Genomic DNA, 24,344 nt, shown 5'->3' on the forward strand with positions numbered 1-24,344 from the left:
TCTCTGCTACCTTATCCTTTCTATACCAACTCCTAAGTAATTAAAGAATGGTGCTACTGTAATCTTATCCATTGTTGATCACTGTTCATACTCATACGTGTGCTATCAAATATTAATTTATTCATAAAAGTGTGATATATGTATTGTTTAATTTTTCCAATAAACCTTTTAATTTGCAAAACAACCTACTTCTTGGCTCAGTGAGGTCAGGGGGATTCAAAGAGAGGGGCGTTATATAAGGGTTCATCATGCAGATTTAAGAACTTGACATAAAAATATATAAATAAGGGCTTCCATTGGGTATCCCAGACTGGCATTGCCTTAGTTGGATTGCTGAATTGAAGTCACTTACAACCTGTAGCCACCGAGTATTGGAAGCACCCAGCTAACCTCTCCACTCTACGTTCACTAGGGTAGCACGTCAGTAGGACTGAGTACTCCTGAATCCCACTGCATGCCCACAAGGCTAAGCCCCTGTAGCCAGTGAGTAGTGGAAGCACCCAGCTAACCTCTCTACTCTCTTGCTGAAGTAATCTATCAGAGTAACCATGTGTGCTACATAGGTCAAGAGATCTGTTAAGTTATTTAGACAGCATTCCCATCCCCTATGAAACACTCCCTTGTGCACCCTCTTCTTAATAAACCCCCAGCTGACCCCTCCTGCCCTGCTGCTAACTACCAGCCAATCTCCATCACTCCTTTCCTGGGCAAACTCCTGGAAAAGCTGGCTATCTCCCAGCTTAATCTTCACACTGAATATGTTGGTTGTCTCCATGACCATCAGTCTGGCATCAGAGCTGCCAGAATCTCTGCACTGGCACCCAGTGGCAGCGGGGATTAAGGTCAAAGCCCTCTGCATTGTACACAAAGCATTCTGGGACCTGGGTCCCTAATACCTTCAACTCACTCTTCCTACTCTCTCTTTCTAAATATATTCCTTCTTGAGCTCTTTGCTCATCCGCCTCCAACTACCTCAGGGTCAGTCGCTTCTCCAAGCAACAAGTTGGTGGTAGATCTCTTTCTTCTGCTGGGGCCTCCCTCTGGAAAAGCCTCCCTGCCCCCTGAAACTTGAGGAGAACCATCCCCAGTTCCGGAAGCACCTCAAGACCTTCCTCTTTGCTTCTGCTGTCTTTCCTCTCGACCCTGCTGATCTCCTGACTGAAATTACACCGGTCACCTGGCTACCCTCTGATCTCGGGCCCAGGTCCCCTCCCCCACCAGCTGCACACCTGCACTGCCTCCTAGGCAACCCTTGCCCTTGGGGGCTGTTTCTGTATCCCATCAGTCTCCACCAGCTCCTGACTCCTGATGTCTGCGCTTACCCCTGCACTTGCCTCTAGCTGGCCACACTTTTTACCTATCATTACCCCTTTGTTCCCCCTACCTTGCCTCGTCGCTACTGAAACACTTGTGTATAGGTGCATTGTAAATGCCATATCATATCATAGATCATTAATTTCACTACGTCTGAATAAAGTAAGCAGAACAGTTTAGAATGAATTGCCAATTCCATTTTTTTCCTTCCCCTTGATGTATGTAATGTTTAAAAGACTGTCTTGCATACTCAACCTCCTAGAGCTATACATGGAGATATATTTAGGGAGGGAGGCAAAGAAAGCTGCGTGGGAGGAGGTTTATTATCCGTGCTTTAAAATGTGATTACCGGTGAGTGAGCCACATATGCTGGCTAACCTTGAACAAATAAAACCGATCTCTTTATTGAATTTACTTGATAGTGAGACAACAACCCCAGAAATGGATATATGGTCCTATTATTCCCATACGACAGTGAAGCATCAAACAGATAATACTGTAAAGGAGCATCAGCAAGACAAGAGGGAGCTGAATGACTCTTCCGTGGATGAGGATCAAGTGTTTGAAAGACAAAATGTGGAATATACTAACTCTATGAGTGCTGATGCTTCCACAGAAGGTGTTGAACCCTCGTCATCACAAAGTCCTCCTGGTTCAAGCATAATGCTTCCACCCACCAACCAAATACACTGCTTGTGGAAATGTATGCACTGACTTTGATCGATCTCAGAGAGAAGTAATGGCTGTTGATGCTGTCAAGGGAAAGGCGCCACCAGGTCCCAGTGATATAAGCCAGTGTGCTAGTGAAGGCCCTCGACAGCCTCTCTTAAAAACATATCCTCAAACAAAACTGGGATCACGTCTTAGATCATTCTGTTCGCATTGGTTTCAGGTACACACATGGCTAGAATATTCAGTTTCATAGGATGCAGCATACTGTTTTCCATGCCAATTTTTTTCTATGTCCAAATCACTTCATGGAGAACTTAAACATTTAACTTATATCAGTGTAGGCTTCACCAACTGGAAAAATGCATTGGAAAATGGCAAAGGAATATTGCACCATGAGAAGTCTGCTTCCCATAAGGAAGGCTATGTGAGATGGGAGGATTTCAAAAGAAATATAATAGATGATACATCAATCATGAAAGGGCTCAGTGATGGATATACCAGAGAGACAGCTGAAAATCGGCATTACATCACAACAATTGCTCAAGTTTTACTGTTAACTGGCAAAACTAAAATTGACCAAAGGGAGCATTGCTGCAACTCTGATGACATCAATCACGGAAACGTGAGAGAAATATTGTATTTACTTGCCGAAAAAGACAGTATTATAAAAAAGAAACTTAATGGGCCCAAAAATGCATGCTAGTTACATCCGTCCATTCAAAATTAACTTCTGTCAATTATGGCTGCTCTCGTTAGAGAGGGCATTGCTGAAAGCCTTAAAGGAAGCCCATTTTCTATTCTTGCTGATGAGACTAAAGATCTCAGCAAAACTGAACAGCTGTCTGTTGTTGTGAAATATTTCCATAATAATTCTGTCCACGAAAGATTCCTGAAATTCTACAAAGCAGATAGCCTTGATGCAGAATATTTATCATGCTATATATTTCATGTCCTATCATCATTGGGCATTGATAAAAATGAATGGGTTGGGTAAGGGTATGATGGGGCCACTGTGATGAGTGGTTGGCTTAATGGTGTGCAAGCACGGGTTCAAAAAGAGGTGCCCTCTGCACTTTATATTCATTGTTTGAATCACCGGCTCAATTTAGTCACTGTTGACACGGTTAAAAACGTATATGCAGCAACTGATTTTTTGGTGAAATTGGAGAAGCTTTATGTGTTTTGCAGTACATCTGTTGTACACTCTGTGTTTGTAACTGTTCAAACAGAAATGTCAAAACGGGACATACAGTTAAAACACGTAAGTGATACAAGGTGGACATGACAATATTCTGCCTGTAAAGCTGTCCTCCAAACAATTGAGCCTCTTCTGGTAACCCTCACGCTAGTGGCAGAAGGGAGATCTACAGAAAGAGCAATAGAAGCAAATGGCATTCTGCAAATCATTGACCTCAGCTTCATTCTAGCACTTGTGCTTTTTGAAAACATATTAAAAAGGACTGAGACACTATCAAATATGTTACAGCAAGCAGATCTTGACTTGGCCTACGCTGTTGTCCTTGTACGCACAGTCATAGAAGAAGTTGAGGAAGTGCGTAATCAAGACAACTGTACAAAATTGCTGGGACGAAGCAGTCCAGCTGAGCAGTAAGTGTGGTATTGCAGCATGTACAAATGATGAGACTGAACCGCCTCGCAAAATGCGTGATTGTCGACTGCCTTTCCACTTAAGAAATAGTGCCATAACGGAGACTGTGGGACAGCAACCAAGACTGTGCAAAAAGATGATTTCACTAAACATTTTGTGAATGTAGTTCTTGACCGGATAATCTCAGAACTAAAAACACACTTTTCAAATGATTCTTTGCTGATCATGGAAAGTATACAGGCACTAAATCCCAGATCTGATTCTTTTCTCAGTTTTCAGAAATTGTCACAAATGGCCACATTCTACTTCTGTGATCTGGATAACTTACAAACAGAACTAAAGCAGGCACTGGTAACCATAGCATGGAAGAAGGCATCTAATGCCATTAAGGTGAATACAATTCTGGAGTTCACAAACTTTCTGGAGCCTTATGCTGTTCCATTCTTCGAACTGTACCGACAGTGTAAAATTGCTTGTGTTTTGCCAGTGAGTAGTGCTTCATGTGAAAGAAGCTTTTCTGCGCTAAAGTTAATAAAGTCATATATGCGCACAACAATGACAGGGTAAAGGCTGTCCGATCTTGCCACACTGGCAATTGAGTCCAGACTTGCTGGCCAAATAAGCATGCACATTGTAATTGACAGGTTTGCATCGATCCATAAAAATTCACGTTTTAATCTTTATTAATGTAAACAGTTTTATGTAATTTGAGACCACAAACATGCATGTTCAGTTTCAGCCCTAGCTTTCAGATTGTTGGCTTTCAAGTTAAGTTACATTTCGCAATTGAGGTAGGAAAAGCATTTGACAATAAAATGATTTGTAAAAAAAATCTAGTCTTCTAAATTAGGCCAGTTCTGCATTGTATGTGCTGCTCAGGAGAAGTACTTTCAGCAGTGATACTAAAGCTTACACATCGGGCACTTAGCACCTCTATGGAGGCACTATTGTGGGGATTTTACACTCTACTTTGTAAATGATGCATCTTCTGCAAGGCTACACCTTGTACATGGTGACTTACCATATATGTTTTTATATTCTGGAACATCGGAACTCAATGCTGTACACTGCATGTACTCCTCGGCCAATATTAAAACTAGTGTCATTTCTACTGACCTATGATTCATGGCATGCGGCTTACAGTTTATGCCCTGGCTTCAGAAGTATTACAATTTTGCCCCGGGCCACTTTGGACTACTTTGCTGCGTCAATTTGACAAAAACATATACATTGGCCTTTTATAGGCGGCCCCCCTACTTTTGTCTGTGGCCCCCTCTGTGCCACCCCCTAAATCTGATACATGGAGACGCCACTGTACGGCATTACTAAATCTCATGTGTGCCTTGCATGCTGGAAAGCCAGTTATCACCCAATGAAACAGTGTGAATGCATACGGTTTATAGACATAATTTCGAAATCAAAAATTTCGAAAGTCAAAAAGTCGAAAAAAAAATGTCGAAAAAAATAATGTCGAATTTATTTTTTATGACGTTTTTTTTCGAAATGGGGGGGTTCCCCCCCAACCCCCCTTTTTTCTTTTTTTTTTTTGTTTTTACCTATTTTTTTATATAAACTAGAGCCCAAAAAAAAAATATCGAAAAAAAAATAATTCGACATTTTTTTTTTCGACATTTTTGATTCGACATTTTTGACATTCGAAATTTTGTATTCGATATTATGACTGGACACCAATGCATACCTTTGAGAGAGAAAAAAGCAAAAGAGACCAGAGACAAGTAAACGTTTTCACATGGCTATGTTAACACAAGATAACTTACATTATCCGCTGGGTGCCACAAGGCAGTTTAACAACACACAAAAGGATCCAGGACATAAACCATGGGCCTAACTAATCAACCACAAATCTCGTTGAGGCTCTAAGAATATAGTTTCATTTTTTTATTTATTTCATTGTGCATTTGTAAGGTGCTTATACATCAAGTAAATTGTGTTTCAAAGCACCCACAAGGCAGCAGGTAGGGAACATGGGAATGAAAGGCAAATATACTAGCAATGAAGAGAAATAAAGAGACAAAACTACTATGCCTTGTGAGCATTCAGAACATGCAAGTGCAGAGAGGGTAAAGGGACAAAAAATGGTGGTAAGTAATAGGAGTTCCACTGAGGAAGTACTGGAGGTAAGTTGCAAGCAGTTGTTAAATGTCTGGTAGAGATCACTTGGTGAGAGTGGTCAACTGCCAATAATAACTGCAGGCCTGCGAGACAATGCAGTCCAGTGGGTGCCCAAAGGCCAGTGGGTGCCCAAAGGCCAGTGGGTGTCCAAAGGCTGGGAGTGTGCAGAGGCTGGAGGTGATTGGGTGTGGGGGCCAGGGCCCAGGAGGATACATGAGTGCCCTGGTCACCAATCCCAGCGACTGTGGTGTTTAGCAAGCGAGAACGAAGGGGGGAAGAGGTGGTGAAAACGAAATTCTTGAGGAGTTTTCCAAATTTGAGGAGATCCAGCTCAAGACAGAGAGGAAGTGGGAGGCTGTTCCAGAGGAGGGAGTCAGCCGAGGAAAGAGATCGGCCACTGGTTCGCTATTTTGAGAAGCACTTGACACACAAAGATGTGGCGCCAGAGGGGCGTAAAGATCTAGAGGGAGAGCATTTGGTGAGAGCCATTTGTAGATAGCATGGCCCCCGGCCCCAGACAACCTTGTGCAGAGGGATTTGAATTTGATCCTTGCAGCAACCGGGAGCCAGTGAAGAGATTTTAGGGTTGGAGAAGATGCGGTCCCTGGGCTTGTGGCCAAGCATAAGTCTTGCATCCCTGTTCTGGATATGTTGGAGGGGACGTAGAGAGGAAGAGGGTATGTTAAGGATGAGGCTGTGGCAGTAGTCCAGCCTAGAGAGTACCAGAGCTCTAGAGGCATTGAGCTCCTGGTGGAGCTTTTAACCTCTCTAGCACATGAGACCAATAGCTTATTATAAAGTAGAAGGCTAGAAACAAGTGTCAAGTAGCATTCTTTACAGCAAATAACCCATTTTTAAATTCTGCTGTACTGTTCTTATAAAGTGTGACTGTTTGCAGAGAGGGAACAAAAAATCGGCATTTATTGTCAATGTTTTGATACTATGAGTGTCTGCAGATTTATCTATGTTGATAATTACTTTTGCCTTCCCATCAGATGGTCCTTTGTGTTCATCTCTGGTCTCAGGAGAATAATGTAGCATTTTGGAAAAAATATGCAAGACACCAATGCCAAACTGGAAGTCAAGATGGCAAAAACTTCCATGGCCACCATGTACTTTCCTTTAGTGCTTAGGTAAGCTGGAATGAAGGACAGCCACACGCTGAGGAATGTGAGCATGCTAAAAGTTATGAATTTGGCCTCGTTAAAGTTATCAGGAAGTTGTCTTGATAGGAATGCCACAATGAAACTAGTTGTGGCCAGAAGCCCAAGATATCCCACCATGCACCAAAAAGCAAGCGGTGACCCCTCATTACATTCAATGATTATCTTTCCCGGCTGAGAATGGACATTATACTCTGATGAAGGAGGAGCGGCTGTCAACCAGCAAACACATAAAAAAACCTGAATGAGCGTCGAAACACTGGTGACAATATATGAACACCTGGGGCCCACCCATCTCATTAAGTCACTGTTGGGTCTGGTGGCGTTGAAGGCAATGACCACCATGAGAGTTTTGGCCAAGATGCACGATATACAAAGAGCAAAGATGATGCCAAAAGCTGCCTGGCGAAGGAGGCATTTCTCTTGAGAGGGATAACCAATGAAAGACAAGGAGCAAAGAAAGCACAGGACAAGTGACATGAGCAAAAGGTAACTAAGGGATCGGTTGTTGGCCTTCACAATGGGGGTGTTTTTGTAAAGTACAAAGAGTCCGAAAATTGCAAGTGGAATCAACGATGCAGAAAGGCAAATTGCTGTCAGGATTGCACCCACAGGTTCTTCATAAGAGAGATATTCCTTTGCTTTTGGGATGCATCGTTCATGTCTGGCATTGGGCCAATGATCCCACAGGCATTTCAAGCAGCTTACTGAGTCTAATGGAGAAAGAAATTACATTCTATGAAATACATTGCACATGTATAAAGTCTGTATCTCACACGTGTAGTAGGAGCAGTAATAGTCGTAGGAGGAGTAGCTGTAGGAAAGTGTATTTATAAAGCACAACCTTTTACAGGATGACCAATATCAAGGGACAACAACAGTGAACCATATTTGCAACACATCAATAAAGATAACATTACATACATACTAAAAGGAAAATCAAGGTAAAGGATGTAGAGCTATAACATACCCATGATATGTGTCCATGTGAGAACTACAAGGATTTCTGATGACACTGTATTGATTAGTGCTCCTAGTACTAGAAAGTTAACCAAATCTACAATCTGGTGGTGTTGGGATTTAAAAAAGCTGATCTCTCACCAGTTTGGTTGGAGATCTCACCCTGAGGACACTTAACACACAGGAAGCAGCAGACAGGCTCGCCTTCTCTCACAGCTTTTCTAAATCCAGGCAGACAACTCTGACTGCACACAGAGGCAGGGATCTAGAATAGGAATACAACAATGATGCATTTCATCAAGTTACACAATTTCTCCTGTTCTGGAGGTATTTTCATAAACATTGTAGGATATTTGCTAGGGCTCCTCATACAGTAGTCACTAGGTATATTTCTAAATAATAAGCACTCACACCATTTTTAGATCTGGTGGGGTTTAGTGTATACATACTTTTGTCTAAATTATTGCTTAAAATAATGCACCAAACATTTCTTCAGCTAAATGTCCAAATGCGATTTGACTGCCATTACCAGAATTATACATTTCTTACAGTGAAGATGATGGGCATAAGCAGTCATTTTAGTGATTCTGGTGACATTTCGGTATTAAGGAAGGGGTTGCATCTAGCAGCACAGTCTGCCTCTGCTATCAAATGTTCGGTAGCAAGTTAGTACAAGTGCATTCCTAAGGGAAACTCACTTGGTTTGCATCAGGTCATTACCTAATAAAAGAAAGAGACAATTGAGAGCTAGTGAATGTCTGTCACATACGGAGGGGTAAACATGTAGTCTCCCCTCAGAAGAGACTTTATTATGGGTCACATGGAGCATTCCAGGAGGCTTGGAGACTTCCCACAAGGGGCAAGGTCAAGTTGCACCCCGGTTTGAAGGAAGGCATGACTCCATTCTGAAGTCAGGCAAATGGTAAGTGGTATTTGGGTTGCGTGACATCTGAAGATTAATTAATCAAAAGTACTTATTCTCAGTATTGGAAAAACATGGTCTAAGTTCACAAATTGGGAATGTTCACTTGCCATATCCTGAATAACTAGAATTCCCCCTCGAGACTTGTAGCAACTTTGCGATCGTACGTGCTTATTCTGAACAGCAGGGATTTACCCCTTTGACATATGGAAGCTAATTTTTCACATTATGTGACAGGGGCATCTTACATGACTACAAGACTAATCAATAGCCCTGAATTGAAAAAGGTTCTTGGAGGACCGAAACACGTGTCATCAACTTTAAGGGCAATTTTCTGAGAAATAAAAATATTTTGCAAAAATCAGGTGCTGTCTCTTTCCAGGTTACTTATACATTACACTATTTTGCAAGTGGTCTTGTACTTGGCTAAACCCCAGACCTGGTGAGACGCGACTCCATGGACTTAATGTACTGATTGTACCAACTACTTTCATTGTTCACCACTATAAGATGTCGCCAAGTTAGACCAAACCTTCCAAGGCAAGGTTTTTGAAGAACCTAGAATTCCTTCAACATGCCATAAAAATACAGAATTAAAAATGGTGTCACCACTTTTGCAAATTACTACAATGCACTGTTAATATAATTTTGCCAAATGTGTATAGCGCATCCTGTATCTTGCATGCTGCGATATAACTGCTTAATAGCATCATTTGACTCCATTTTGATCTTATCATTTCCACCTAAAGAAGAAGATATGTATTCAAAAGTAATGTTGCTTCACGCATCAGTTTTCAAGTAGATTAGAGGTTTCATTGTTTAAATTGGAATTTGATATGGGCATGTGAGAAAGTCTGGTTCTATTTTATATATTTGGTGTAGATGGCTACCCCTTTCATGCTCACAAACTTCCCATATATGATACTAATGAAATGTCTGCAAAATGACATTTGACATATTTTTTGCTTTTACACTGTCTTTTTATTTTGCTAGCGATATAACCCAGCGTTGGCTGGGTCTGTAGCTGACATGCACTTGGGGGTCTGCTGTAACCTTGTGTATCATAGCTTCCTATTTTTTTATAAATTGGCAATCTCCCGAAATTGCTTATACTGATAGCACATGGCGCAGACCGGAATCAGCTCCACCCCTGTGCAGGGCGAATAGGTGGGGTTGGTCAAGTTTCACTATCGCCAGTACACCCCAGACTGGAATGATGACCTTGTGTCATAATTTCCTATTTTTGAAATGTGGCAAAAAGGGCAACCTCCCAAAATCATCTACACTGATAGCACAGGTCCGGAGCCCACCCTGTGCAGGGTGAATGGGTGGGGTTGGTCAAATTTCACTATAACCAGTACACCCCAGACTGGTATGCCCACCACCTGTTATGGAGCTGGAGCCAAACCAGAACATACATAGACACTTTCACAAATATATAGGGCCTCATTCCGAGTCCGGCACTAACCAATGGCGGTAGTAGCGCCTTGGTCGGCACCGGACCCGTACCGGCACCGCCCTGGTGGAATGGGAAATTACCGCCCTATTCCGAGTTGACCAGGGCGGTAATTTCCCATTCCCCAGTGCTCTTCCCCATTCCCAAATGAGCCCCCATAGGACTCAATGGGAATGGGGAAATTGCAAATAACGGTGACCGTACTTTACGGTCACTGTTATTTTCTAAAAAGCCCCTTTGCGCCCTCATCCCTAACGCCTGCTAAAAGCAGGCGTTAAGGACGAGGGCGCAAAGGGAACTCGGAATGTGGCGGTAAGGGATTACCGGCACCGGTCTCATTAACAGTGACCGGTATCCCTTACCGCCATACTCGGAATGAGGCCCGTAATATATTAGTTAAAAGAAAAACAAATGTTTCAGACATTTTACACATAAAATTCTAAAATTCATCACAAGCAAAAGTGTATTGTAACAATAAGTATTAAATAAACAATCTAGACACTCAATTCTCTTATTTTAAAAATAGCATTTGATATAAATTAAAATAGCACAATAATTATGAGAAAGGGAACAATATGACTAAACATCTACTTGAAAATAAAATAAATTATTACAAATGATTGATTGTTACACGCCTTTCTTACCTCAGAGCCAAGAGAAGGCCAATGAATGACACTGTTGTTGATGACGAGGTTCCTTCCGTAAATGGCGCTGTGATCATATCTTCCAACCGTCACCTGCCGCATGCCTCCATCTGAACGCCTTTGCCAGTTCACAATATCATACCGTGCAGGCACTTCTCCATTCCGATTAAAAAATACCTCATCACCATCTTTATTTTGAAACCATACTTTTCGAATGTAATGAAGAACCTGCAAAAAAGTTAATGATACACTCATACATTGTTGTAAAACAATGATCCTGTAGGTCGCTGTTCCGATTTGCTTATCACTTGATGTGCCTTGTATTCTGAAAAAAAGTGCACTGAGAATGGGCGTGTGTGGTTGGCTGACATACCCCGGTGCAGACGTTGGTGGGATGCGAGAGTTGTGCTGCTGCATGCTGGGACCTACTGTTCTCTCACCCTGGCATGGTGCAGTTCAGTGCAGTGCATTGCGGTTCAAATGTCCCAGAAACTGTGCATTCTAGGGTCGAGGACTGGTCGTTCTACGACAGCATTGGTGTTTCGTCCATTTCAGGCAACTGACTCTTGTTTGAAGGTGCTGAAATCCGGGAAAGGGGTGTGGTCTCCAAATGTTATGTAGCCAGTCACGTCTGGAGGTTCATAACAGGTGCCCATTCAAAATGTGTTGCAGATTTGTGAAACTGTGTGGAATTGTATAAGGAAAAACACTTCACCACAAACCCAGCCACAAACCCACACATTTTCATTTTTATAAATATGGATTTCAAATTAAATACCTTATGAATCAACAGAATGTAATTACTAAGGGAAAGAACTGTCTATGCATCACACATTTACGATAGGAGAGGATGCAATGCAAATTAATGCATCACACTTCTGACCATCAGTAAGCAATGTTCTTCCATTATTAAAGCAAAGGCTGCTTGGCAATATACCCTATGCATGAGATTTCCCTAAAGACTATTTTAGTCAAAGTCTGGGTTCCCAGGCCCAGCTTTGGCACTGTAGAGAAATCACTTTTCTGGGCTTCTTCCGCCCGTGCCCCTTCTCTGATGTGGGGAGCATTTCCATAACCCTGGACATGTAGAACCCTCCTTTCCCCCACTCAACTCCCACTCACACTAGGGAAAATAAGCAAACCACAATATGCTTCCTGTTCTGCTCCCTGCAGTTACTGTCATTCCATTTCTTCTCCCCCTACCCTGCACTCCTCTCTGCCATATTTTTCTCCACACAAATGCTCAGCCCCATAAAACTAACCTACTATTTTCCTGATTGGGAGGGTGACCAGATTTGTTCAAAAAGTAACCCGGACCGGCCATCGAAATAGAAGTAGGACTAAGGTAAATACACATAAGACTTTAGTCCTACTTCTATGTCGCTGGCCTGTTGCGGGGGCGGGGACGGGTGTGCTCACACTCCTCTCATTGGAGAACAGCACCTGGGAGTCGAAGGGGGAGGAAATGGGGCAGTGAAAAGCATTTCACTCCACTATTTGCTCAAAAAGATTTGCGCCGGGACCCGATTTTGGGATTTCGAAATCTGGTCCCGGCAAAAAAAGGGACCATATCCAAAACCCCGGACGTGGTTTATAAAAGAAAAAATCTCCCGGGACCCCCGGATGTCGGGTGATTTCCCCGGACTGTCCTGGGAAAACCCAGACGTCTGGTCACCCTACTGATCGGCCCACTGTCCACGGCTCTCCTCATCCCCTCTGGCCCTATCCAAGCATGCGTGAATTTTCACATACACTGAACCTGACAGACGGCCATTCAGGAAAAATGGCCTGTTAGTCAAATGTCTCCATTAAATATCGGCATGTCCACTCTGCAACACTGTGAGCCTTATGTTAAACGTGATTAGATGACTCCATGTAACCTATACACCACTTTTGTGGTCCAGGATTTTGGCTTAATAAAACTGGCATATTCTTTGAGCTGTATTCCTCACACATTTAAAATGAATAAAATAAATTGGTAGCCCAATTTAAATAAATAAAAATTGAAAAGATTTCCTGAGACCTATTTGGACCCATTGAATGTAATTGTGATTAAATGACTACTGATACACATGTATACAGGGATATGTAGCGGCTAAACCGCCTACTCGCTCCCCCACTACAACTAAACCAGCAGCAATCCAAGTAATAAGGTAGAAAAAGGTACAGCCGAAAGGTTTAACTCCTTCACCTTGTGTGAGAGTGCAGTTCGTGGGCAGACTATACCTTACGATGGTTTGTGAGCTGACAACAGTAGCAACCCAGCATAGTAAAACGACTTCAAAAATAAAATAAAAACAATCAAAGTAAAACGACAGCAAAAATAAAATAAAAAACAAAGTAAAACGACTGCAAAAATAAAACAATCAATTTCCAATAAAAATATAGGGCCTGATCTATAAAGCACTAGCTGATATACACAGCATGTCGAAGGATTTAATTCCCTCAGAGGTACAGGTAACCCTGCAAAATTTGGTGCAGGAAGATGAAACAGTGTGAAATTGTATATGGAACAAAGCTCGCCAAGCCACAAACCAACAAACAAATCGTGACTTTTGCTGTTATCGAGGGAAAGAGGTAAGGGTGTCCAAATGTCATGTAGCTAGTAATGTTCGAAGGGGCCTCATGGGTGACTGTGCAAAATGTGGTGCAGATTGGTAAAACAGTGTGGAATTGTATAGGGAACATACACAAAGTCACAATACCACAAACCTGGAAACTTCTGCTGAAATCTGGGGAAATGGATGGGATGTCCAAATGTCATGTAGCCAGTAATGTCTCAAGGGTCCTAACAGGTGACTGTGCCAAATGTGGTGCAGATTGGTGAAACGGTTTGAAATTATATAGGAAAGATATGCTTTGCCACAAACCCACAAATCCACAAATGTTCACTTTTATATATATTCAATGAAAGAACTTTGTTAAAGGGACGTTATGGTTAAGTTGCGCTACTAAAAACCTATGAAATTCAGTGAAAAAACTTTGTTAAAGGGACATTATGGTAAAGTTGCGCTACTAAAAACCTATGAAATTCAGTGAAAAAACTTTGTCAAAGGAACGTTATGGTTCCAAGTAAAACCGAAAAACCCTTGAAATTCGCCAGTTATGGTAAGCTAAGCAACCATAACTCGCGCCACCATCGTGCACTGCTAAGACTAACACCCATGACATCAAAGATGACATCACAAATGTCATTGATGACATCACTGATGACATCACATGTGTATGTACTTTTCATGAAATATGTGTACAAGGGATTCTTATTATAATGTTGCGAAACATGTGTCAAGGATCATTGCAATAAATATCATACCCTAATTAGTGCATTGAACGATGCATTGATATAAATAGCATTCTATTATGGGGTTCTATCTAGTATACTAAGCTACTGATACAGAAACATAACATGGTGTGCAGTGTACAAGATGAAGGTGTAATATTTGTAATGTTAATATGTTGAATAATGAAATGATAATTGTTTTCTTAATAGATTTTTGTGTATTGTGAAATATGTAATACGTAGCTAATAAAACATTACTATAGACAAAACACAAAGACACAAGAACACATACCAATATGGGTATATACAGGGAAAGTGAAGTTAGCAAAAAAGCACAAGTAGTAGCAGAAACAATTCATAACTTAACTGATTATTTTCATGCAAATAAATGATTGCTCTGTTTCAAAGCTGCTATTCACCCTATGTATATGTATCACTTGATGTGATTGGACCCACAGGGAAAGTACAGCCATAAATAAAAAACAACAGAACTATCAGAAAGTGCTCATAAGTCTATTGATTATCTTTATGCACAAAAAGGATTGCTGTCTTTCAAGCTTGTGTCTTCCCGTATGTATATGTTTCATATGATGTGACTGGACTCTAACAGAATTACTGTAAGAACCTACTTGAAGGATATGTCTACAAATAAAATAAAATGTTTAGTTTCTGACTGTTACTGAAGAAAACCATGTGGCCTAGATATGTCAGCAAAAGAAAATAGGTTTTTAGTAGCGCAACTTAACCATAACGTCCCTTTAACAAAGTTTTTTCACTGAATTTTATAGGTTTTTATTAGTGCAACTTAACCATAACGTCCCTGTAACATTTTTTTTTACTAAATTTTAAAGGTTTTTATTAGTACAACGTGACCATAACATCCTTTTCAATAGATGAAGACCACTTACATCTTATGTCCTCAAAGTGGGAATGCCGGGTGGTAAAAAAAACAAAAAGATTTTCCTTCCTACGCTGGGACGCCTGCGGCGTCTTGGTGTAGGAAGGAAAATCTTTTACCAAGATGGCCACCATGGAAAGGGAAGGCGGGGTGTATAAAGAACACAACGGCGCATGAGCGGGGTTGGGGGGGCACAGGGGAGACACATGGGCATGAGCGGGGGGAGAGAGGGAACAGGGTACAAACGGGGCATGAGCAGGGGGTGGGGGGAAAAGGAAGGAAACACAGGGCATGAGTGGTGGTGGGGGCAACACGAGAGAGACACGGGGCATGAGCAGCGGGTGGGGAGGAACATGAGGGAGACACGGGGTATGAGCAGGGGGTGGGGAGGAACACGAGGGAGACACAGGGCATGAGCGGGGGGTACAGGGCACATACGGGACATGAGCGGGGTGGGGAGGAAAGGAGAGAGACAAGGGGCATGAGCGGAGGGTGGGGGGAACACGAGGGAGACACGGAGCATGAACGGGGGGCGGGGGGTAACACGAGGGAAACACGGGGCATGCGCGGGGGGTGGGGGGAACACGAGGGAGACACGGGGCATGAGCGGGGGGTGGGGGGCAACAGGAGACAGACACAGGGCATGAGCAGGGGGTGGGGCCAACAGGAGAGAGACACGGGGCATGAGCGGGGGGTGGGGAGAACAGGAGACAGACACGGGGCATGAACGGGGGTGGGGAGAACAGGAGACAGACACGGGGCATGAGCGGGGGTGGGGAGAACAGGAGACAGACACGGGGAATGAGCGGGGGGTGGGGGGCAACAGGAGATAGACACGGGGCATGAGCGGGGGGGTGTGGGGGGCAACAGGAGATAGACATGGGGCATGAGCGTGGAGTGGGGGAATGCAGGAGACAGACACGGGGCATGGGTGGGGGCAACAGGAGACAGACACGGGGCATGATCGGGGGATGGGGGGAACAGGAGACACACGGGGCATGAGCGGGGGGTGAGGGGAACAGAAGACAGACACGGGGCATGAGTGGGGGAGTCGGGGGCAACAGGAAAGAGACATGGGGCATTAGCGTGGGGTGGGGGGTACAGGAGACAGACACGGGGCATGAGCGGGGGTGGGGGGCAACAGGAGAGAGACACGGGACATGAGTGGGTGGGGGGAACAGGAGACAGACACTGGGCATGAGTGGGGGGGCAACAGGAGACAGACACGGGGCATGAGCGGGAGGTGGGGGGGTACAGGAGACAGACACGGGGCATGAGCGGGGGTGGGGGGTACAGGAGACAGACACGGGGCAGGAGCGGAGGGTGGGGGGCAACAGGAGAGAGACACGGGGCATGAGCGGGGGGCAACAGGAGACAGACACAGGGCATGAGCGGGGAGTGGGGGGCAACAGGAGACAGACACGGGGCATGAGCGGGGGGTGGGGGGCAACAGGAGACAGACATGGGGCATGAGCGGGGTGTGGGGGGAAACAGGAGACAGACACGGGGCATGAGCGGGGGGTGGGGAGGAACAGGAGACAGACACGGAGCATGAGCGGGGGGTGGGGAGAACAGGAGACAGACACAGGGCATGAGCGGGGGTGGGAGGAACAGGAGACAGACATGGGGCATGAGCGGGGGGTGGGGAGAACAGGAGACAGACATGGGGCATGAGCGAGGGGGTGGGGGGCAATAGGAGACAGACACGGGGCATGAGCGGGGGTGTGGGGGCAACAGGAGAGAGACACGGGCATGAGCGCGGAGTGGGGGGTACAGGAGACAGACACGGGGCATGGGTGGGAGCAAGAGGAGACAGACATGGGGCATGAGCGGGGGATGGGGGGAACAGGAGACAGACACGGGGCATGAGCGGGGGCTGGGGGGAAGAGAAGACAGACACGGGGCATGAGTGGGGGAGTCGGGGGCAACAGGAAAGAGACATGGGGCATTAGCGTGGGGTGGGGGGTACAGGAGACAGACACGGGGCATGAGCGGGGGTGGGGGGCAACAGGAGAGAGACAAGGGACATGAGTGGGTGGGGGGAACAGGAGACAGACACTGGGCATGAGTGGGGGGGCAATAGGAGACAGACACGGGGCATGAGCGGGGTTGGGGGGTACAGGAGACAGACACGGGGCAGGAGCGGGGGGTGGGGGGCAACAGGAGAGAGACACGGGGCATGAGCGGGGGGTGGGGGGAACAGGAGACAGACACGGGGCATGAGCGGGGGTGGGGGAACAACAGAGACAGACACGGGGCATGAGCAGGGGGTGGGGGGCAACAGGAGACAGACACGGGCATGAGCGGGGGGTGGGGGGCAACAGGAGACAGACACGGGGCATGAGCGGGGTGTGGGGAGAACAGGAGACAGACACAGGGCATGAGCGGGGGTGGGAGGAACAGGAGACAGACACGGGGCATGAGCGGGGGGTGCGGAGAACAGGAGACAGACACGGGGCATGAGCAAGGGGATGGGGGGCAACAGGAGAAAGACACGGGGCATGAGCGGGGGTGTGGGGGCAATAGGAGAGAGACACGGCATGAGCGCGGAGTGGGGGGGTACAGGAGACAGACACGGGGCATGGGTGGGAGCAAGAGGAGACAGACATGGGGCATAAGCGGGGGGTGGGGGAACAGGAGACAGACACGGGGCATGAGCGGGGGGTGGGGGGCAACAGGAGAGAGACATGGGGCATGAGCGGGGGGCGGGGGGGTACAGGAGACAGACATGGGGCATGAGCAGGGGGTGGGGGGCAACAGGAGAGAGACACAGGGCATGAGCGGGGGGGTGGGGGGGTACAGGAGACAGACACGGGGCATGAGCGGGGGGAGGGGGGCAACAGGAGAGAGACACGGGACATGAGCGGGTGGGGGGAAAAGGAACAGACACGGGGCATGAGCAGGGGGGGTGTACAGGAGACAGACACGAGCATGAGCGGGAGGTGAGGGGGTACAGGAGACAGACACGGGGCAAGAGCGGGGGGTGGGGGGCAAAAGGAGAGAGACACGGGGCATGAGCGGGGGGTGGGGGGTAACAGGAGAGAGACACAGGGCAGGGGGTGGGGGGCAACAGGAGACAGACACGGGGCATGAGCAGGGGGTGGGGGGAACAGGAGACAGACACAGAGCATGAGCGGGGGTGGGGAGAACAGGAGGGGGAGAGACACTAGGGGCATGAGCGGGGGTGGGCGGGAGTGTGAAAGACACGGGGCAAGAGCGGGGGTGGGCGGGAGTGTGAAAGACACGGGGCAAGAGCGGGGGTGGGCGGGAGGGTGAAAGACACAGGGCAAGAGCGGGGGTGGGCAGGAGGGGGAAAGACACAGGGCAAGAGCGGGGGTGGGCGGGAGGGGAAAAGACACGGGGCAAGAGTGGGGGTGGGCGGGAGGGGGGAAGACACGGGGCAAGAGCAGGGGTGGGCGGGAGGGGGAAAGAGACACGGGGCAAGAGTGGGGGTGGGCGGAGGGGGAAAGAGACACGGGGCAAGAGCGGGGGTGGGCGGGAGGGGGAAAGAGACACGGGGCAAGAGTGGGGGTGGGTGGGAGGGGGAAAGAGACATGGGGCAAGAGCGGGGTGGGCGGGAGGGGGAAAGAGACACGGGGCAAGAGCGGGGCTGTGCGGGAGGGGGAAAGAGACACGGGGCAAGAGCGGGGGTTGGTGGGAGGGGGAAAGAGACACGGGGCAAGAGCGGGGTGGGCGGGAGGGGGAAAGAGACACGGGGTAAGAGCGGGGGTGGGCGGGAGGGGGACAGACACATGGGGCAAGAGCAGGGATGGGCGGGAGGGGGAAAGACACGGGGCAAGAGCAGGGGTGGGCGGGAGGGGGAAAGACACACGGGGCATGAGCGTTGGTGGGGGAGAGCGTAGACAGACACACGGGGCAAGAGCGGGGGTGGGGGGCAGGGAGACAGACACACGAGGCATGAGCAGGGGGTGGGGGAAGGGGAGAGACACGCGGGGCATGAGCAGGGGTGGGCAGGAGGGGGAGAGACACACGGGGCATGAGCGGGGGGTGGGCGGTAGGGGGAGAGACACACGGGGCATGAGTGGGGGGGAGGGAGAGAGACACACGGACATGAGCGGGGGTGGGCGGGAGGGGGAGAGACACACGGGGCATGAGCGGGGGGTGGGCGGCGGGTGGGGAGAGACACACGGACATGAGCGGGGGTGGGGAGAGACACACGGACATGAGCGGGGGGTGGGCGGCAGGTGGTGAGAGACATACGGACATGAGCGGGGGGTGGGCGGCGGGTGAGGAGAGACACACGGACATGAGCGGGCGGCGGGTGGGGAGAAACATACAGACATGAGCAGCGGGTGGGAGAGACACACGGGGGTGGGAGAGAGACACGGGGCAAGAGCGGGGGGTGGGCGGTTGGGAGAGACGAGCGTGGCACGAGCTGGGCATGAGCGGGGCATGAGCGGGGGGTGGGAGGGAGGGAGAAAGACACACGGACATGAGCGAGGGGTGGGCGGGAGGGAGGTAGAAAGACACACGGACATCAGCCAGCGGTGGGCGGGAGGGAGAAAGACACACAGACATGAGCGGGGGGTGGGAGGAACAGGAGACAGCACGGGCATGAGCGGGGGTGGGGGACTTACTGTGCAGGCGGGATACAAAGCCTCTCATGCGAGGAACAAAGATGGCGGGCGTCTCTGAAGCCAGACGCACAGCACGCTTTTCACGCATCCAATGAGAGAGCACGTCAGATGTCCAGGGAAGTGTATCCGCGAAGCGAACAAAGATATCACTAATTTTTTTCACTTACATTTTTGTCATTTTTTAAAAAACTACTGGACGGATTTACACCAAATAAAGCAAAGCACGCTTTCGGGACCAAGCCGCCGCTTCTGCCGCTAATTTGGTGTAAATTCGTCCAGCGGTTTGGGCTGTAGGCGTGAGCAAAGTTTTTTCCCATTATGTCTATGGGGAAAAAAAAAAGTTTTGTGACCCCCCTATAACTTTTCCCCCCCTGGACGAATCCTCACCAAACTTTGCAAAAAAAATTCAGAGTGACCCAAATACTTTTTTTGCAAAGCTTGGTGAGGATCCGTCCAGGGAGAGCGAAGTTATAAGCTGCCCAAAAAGTGCTCTTCCTATGGAAACAGCAACTTAACCATAACAATATATATATATATAGATCTGTCAATGGGCTTTTCCTTTTGAAAAACACTCATGTAATAAGGCCCATGTTTCTTTTGACAATAAAAATGCAAATAACTTACAAAAACACATTAAAAAGCCCAACCCTGGTGAAAACCAAAGAAAATACAAGCTTTTGTATAATAGTACTCTGTGTAGATGAGCAAAAAAGGAAAAAGATTGGCATAATGTCAGTGCTCAAGAAAATATATTGTAAGGAAAAGGCAGAAATGAGGGGGCATAACAGTCATATGCTCCCTGCTGTGAAGAGACCCAGGCCAGGGAAATAGGGCCTCTGCACAGGACTTTATTTTCTTGTCTTGGGTACCCATCAACATCGAGATGGGCTTCTGGTTGCATTCGGGTGAGATAGCATGATCAAAAGACGAGTCAGCATAAAGTTGGCGTCAAGATTGGGCATGGTGTGGATTGAAATGACACTCGAGATTATGCAAGTTGATGAATTTCCATGGTAGTCCAATATTATGAAGTCAGCAGAGGAGTAGGGTTGATCAGATAAATATGCTGTATCGTGTCAGAGAGTGACATAATGGCTTTTAGTTTTTTGAGTCAGCAGTTAACTGTCCTTACCGGCATGGAGCAAATTGCATGTCCATGTAGTCACGAGCCATCTAATAGAGGGCTATTACGACTTCGCGGGTGCAAGCTTTGCGCCATGCCGGTAAGGGCATTACCGCAATGCTGTAAAAGGCCCGAAAAAGGCCCTTAGCAGCATCAGGTATAGCGCAGATTGCACTACTGGCATGAACCAATGTGGCATTAGCGGCCACCACTATTAGCGGAACCGGAAGTAGCGTCATCGCACAGGAACGGGAAGGAGCACGGCAGCCATCTTTAAAAAACACAATCCATTGCTATCCTCAGCAGCCAGGACCTGTTGGATACTGCTGTTCGTGAAAACTCATTCTCTAACACACCACAATGCCTAAGGCTGTGAAGAAGGGCACTTCCCGCCAACGCAAGGAGCGATTCAATGAAGATGAGCTGACCATGCTAGCTGACACCCTGCAAGAACATGCAGACGTCGTGTTTGCACAGAGCATGAAGAGGGAGGCCATAATACGGAAAAAGGAGATCTGGGCACTTGTGGCGCAGAAAGTAAGCGTCGTCGGCAACACCCCCCGCACTATCAAGGACTGCAGGAAGCGGTGGGATGACTTGCGGCAGAGAGTCCGCAAAATACTCTCTGCCAACAGGAGCCAGGCAATGTCAACTGGAGGAGGAGCAAGCTCCCCCATAAGCGTTCCCGATGGGAGGACATATGTGATAGCCTGATCGGCATGGAGGGCACAGAGGGTATTGGAGACATGGAGTGTGGCGCCACAACATCGGCAGATGGAGGTGAGTCTCCTAAGAAAACACTGTAATGCAGAGTCTTATGAAAGTCCACCAATATGTCTGTCCAAAGAGGCAAGCCATGGCCCAACACACACACATTCCCAGCAAAATTGTGGGACGCAGCACAGACACAAGCAGTTGCCTGCAGCAAGGCAATCCCGTACCTGACACATACCACACAAAGATGTAAATGGCATAAGTCACACTGCATGCAGGCCTCAACACATATGCATGTCACATACCATACACCTGCCCAACATGAGTGACCCCGACGTATGCCTGCATCACCCACCCATGTAGCAAGCAACGTGATCATCCAAACTCAAATGCCTATTACCCTCGATTGTGTAGATGATCAATTGTTCAAATATGTGCATGATGCCTATTCAACCATCACTCATGCCGTCCCTCTCTTTGACCCCGAAACAGGCACAGACCATGACAGTGATGTGCAGGACTCACCCCCACAGCAAACCACATCCCGGAAGAGGGCCCAGGATGAGGCCAACAGGCCTTCCACCTCAATGGGCCAACCCAAGGCCCGCTGTGCACCACCAATGAAACCACCTCAATTCGCGAGGGGACCAATGCTGCAAAGGGCCGTTGAGACGGAAGCACCAACACCTGTCACACTGCCACAGGACACAGCTGAGGCTCCACACTCAGGGACGTCATTTCACCAAAATGCCAGGGGTAGTGGAAGTGACATCACACGACCCTTGACCCCTGGTGACATCACAGGAAGTGATGTCATTTGATCCCATCCCGAAGTGATATCGCGGGATGCGATGGAACGCGACCTTTCATCCGTTGACAAAACAGGAAATGCTATCACATAGCATTGTACACTACAAAAAATATGGTTGCTATATCACTATAATGTGATGTACATTTCATATAAGAATGGATCGCCATATGTATCGTTAAGATCAGTGTGTATAGGCCCATATTACCAAATTACTGTAAATGCAAGCAGACATCCATGACCAAATGAAAATGATGTGTTATTATATAGCACTTACGCTTAAGCACTTTATATAGAAAAAATATACACCCAATATCATCCAACCTGTGTTGGTACTCATTTATCAACCTCAGAAGGATGAAAGGCTGAGTTGAGGCATTTAAGAACAGACTAAATCAGTGATTCACCCCCTGAAGTGTGCCTGAAATAAACCTTTAATGAGTCTATCAATTATTGTATAGAATTCCAGAAAGACACATTATTTGGTATTCCTAATCTTTCTTATTTAGGACCAGGGCTGAAAGTGTTAGACTTGTGTCACTCCTTTTCTTCTTTTTCTTCTTTTTTTAAGGGGCTTTAACAAGAAAGCCAACACTCCAAAACTAAAGAGCCACATGGTGCTGGCCACAGCCCATGAGCTTGCATTAAAAAAAAAAATGTTAAAAAACATTTTTTTTCTAGAAGTCGCAAGGGGGACCTCAGAGGTCACAGTTGTGACCTCTGGCGACCCCTAAATGACGTCCCTGTCCACACTCGGCAGAGTCCAGTTCGGTTGGGGAGGTGGCAGCCACAGCACCCCTGGCTGAGGAGGAGGCACAGGAAGAGGTGCGGGTGCCCGTGGAGGATGATTCCTCCGAACTGCCCTGCATACCCAGTCCACTACCATCCCCCCAATTCACATCATTGGAGTCTGACCACGGCACCACCCCGGAGCAGTCTGGGGGAGAGTTAAATCAAGGGGCCATGAGTCCCACAGTGGAGCGCATTGAAGCCGAAAATGAGACCCAAGCACCGTTTACCTCCACCGGTGCACCGGCGGGGCCAAAGCGACATGAGGAGCTGATTGCCCTTGTGCGTCCGTTTGTGGATGACAATGCACAATCAGGGCTTGAGTGGTGTGAAAACATAGCCTCCCTGGGCAGGATAATTGCAGACAACACCGCCTCCCTGGGCAAGATATTTTCAGACAATACTACTAGACTGTGTGAGGAGGTATCCGTCCTGCGACAGGTCCTCGGCCGCATCGCTGATGCTATGGAGGCTGCCCGTCCAGCACCCCAGATGGAGCAGGCGGCCACACCATCGCCCTCCAGCTCAACCCAGACAAGCCCACTCAGCAGGTCGTCGCACACCCTGCGTCGGCCGGACATGCCGCCACCAGGTCCAGGGAGTGCCAAAAAGTAGACTGGCCAGCCTGATGAAGGCATTAGACACTTGTTGGGACATGTGTGGGGGAGTTGTGGGGGGAGGGGGAGGGGATCAGGGTGTGTGGGGGGTCTTGTAGGGGGAGGGTGGTGAGGGTGTGTGGGGGAGATGTGATTTTCAATACACCCGTCAAAAGAAAGACCTGAGTGGACATTCATCATTGCGCATGTGTCATTTATTCATATTCAGTGCATAGTGTACATGTACCCCCACACCCAGTGCCCTCTGTCCAACTATCATGTCAGCCTCTGCAGCCATGTGTGGCAGTAATAATGTGCAATCACTGACTGACGCACAGCACGTCCCTCCTGTGCATCGGCACCGCAATGATGTGCAACCACTTTTTCTTCATCATCACCATATGGTTGCAGTTCAATGTCAGGGGGCAGGGGCACGTTGCGTCGGAAACACATGATGTGCAGCATGATACATGCCATGATTATCTTGGCCACCTTCTCACGCCCATAGAGGAGTGCCCCACTCGACGGGCTAAGGCAGCGAAACCATGCCCTCAACAGGCCAAAGGTCTGTACGGGTGTGGGATCGATAGTAGTCCTCCTTGTGCCTGTTCGGGCAGGGGTGAGGAGTCACGTCATCAAGGGATAGCCACTGTCACCTGCATGGG

General features: G+C 47.6%; 1 protein-coding gene across 1 annotated transcript in view; it reads right to left on the reverse strand.

Annotated features, from left to right (window-relative positions):
* LOC138468132 (vomeronasal type-2 receptor 1-like) overlaps positions 1–24,344 on the reverse strand; it is a 252,276-nt gene that overhangs the window by 171,227 nt on the left and 56,705 nt on the right. Inside the window, exons 4-7 of the mRNA XM_069608595.1 lie at positions 10,874–11,101; positions 7,993–8,116; positions 6,713–7,604; positions 4,662–4,674 (exon numbers count right to left, since the gene is read on the reverse strand). Of these exons, the coding sequence (XP_069464696.1) occupies positions 4,662–4,674; positions 6,713–7,604; positions 7,993–8,116; positions 10,874–11,101 (1,257 nt within the window). The remainder of the gene's footprint in view (positions 1–4,661; positions 4,675–6,712; positions 7,605–7,992; positions 8,117–10,873; positions 11,102–24,344) is intronic.

This window comes from Ambystoma mexicanum, chromosome 1p (genome assembly GCF_040938575.1).
Source record: "Ambystoma mexicanum isolate Mex_15411 chromosome 1p, UKY_AmexF1_1, whole genome shotgun sequence".
Taxonomy (NCBI): domain Eukaryota; kingdom Metazoa; phylum Chordata; class Amphibia; order Caudata; family Ambystomatidae; genus Ambystoma; species Ambystoma mexicanum.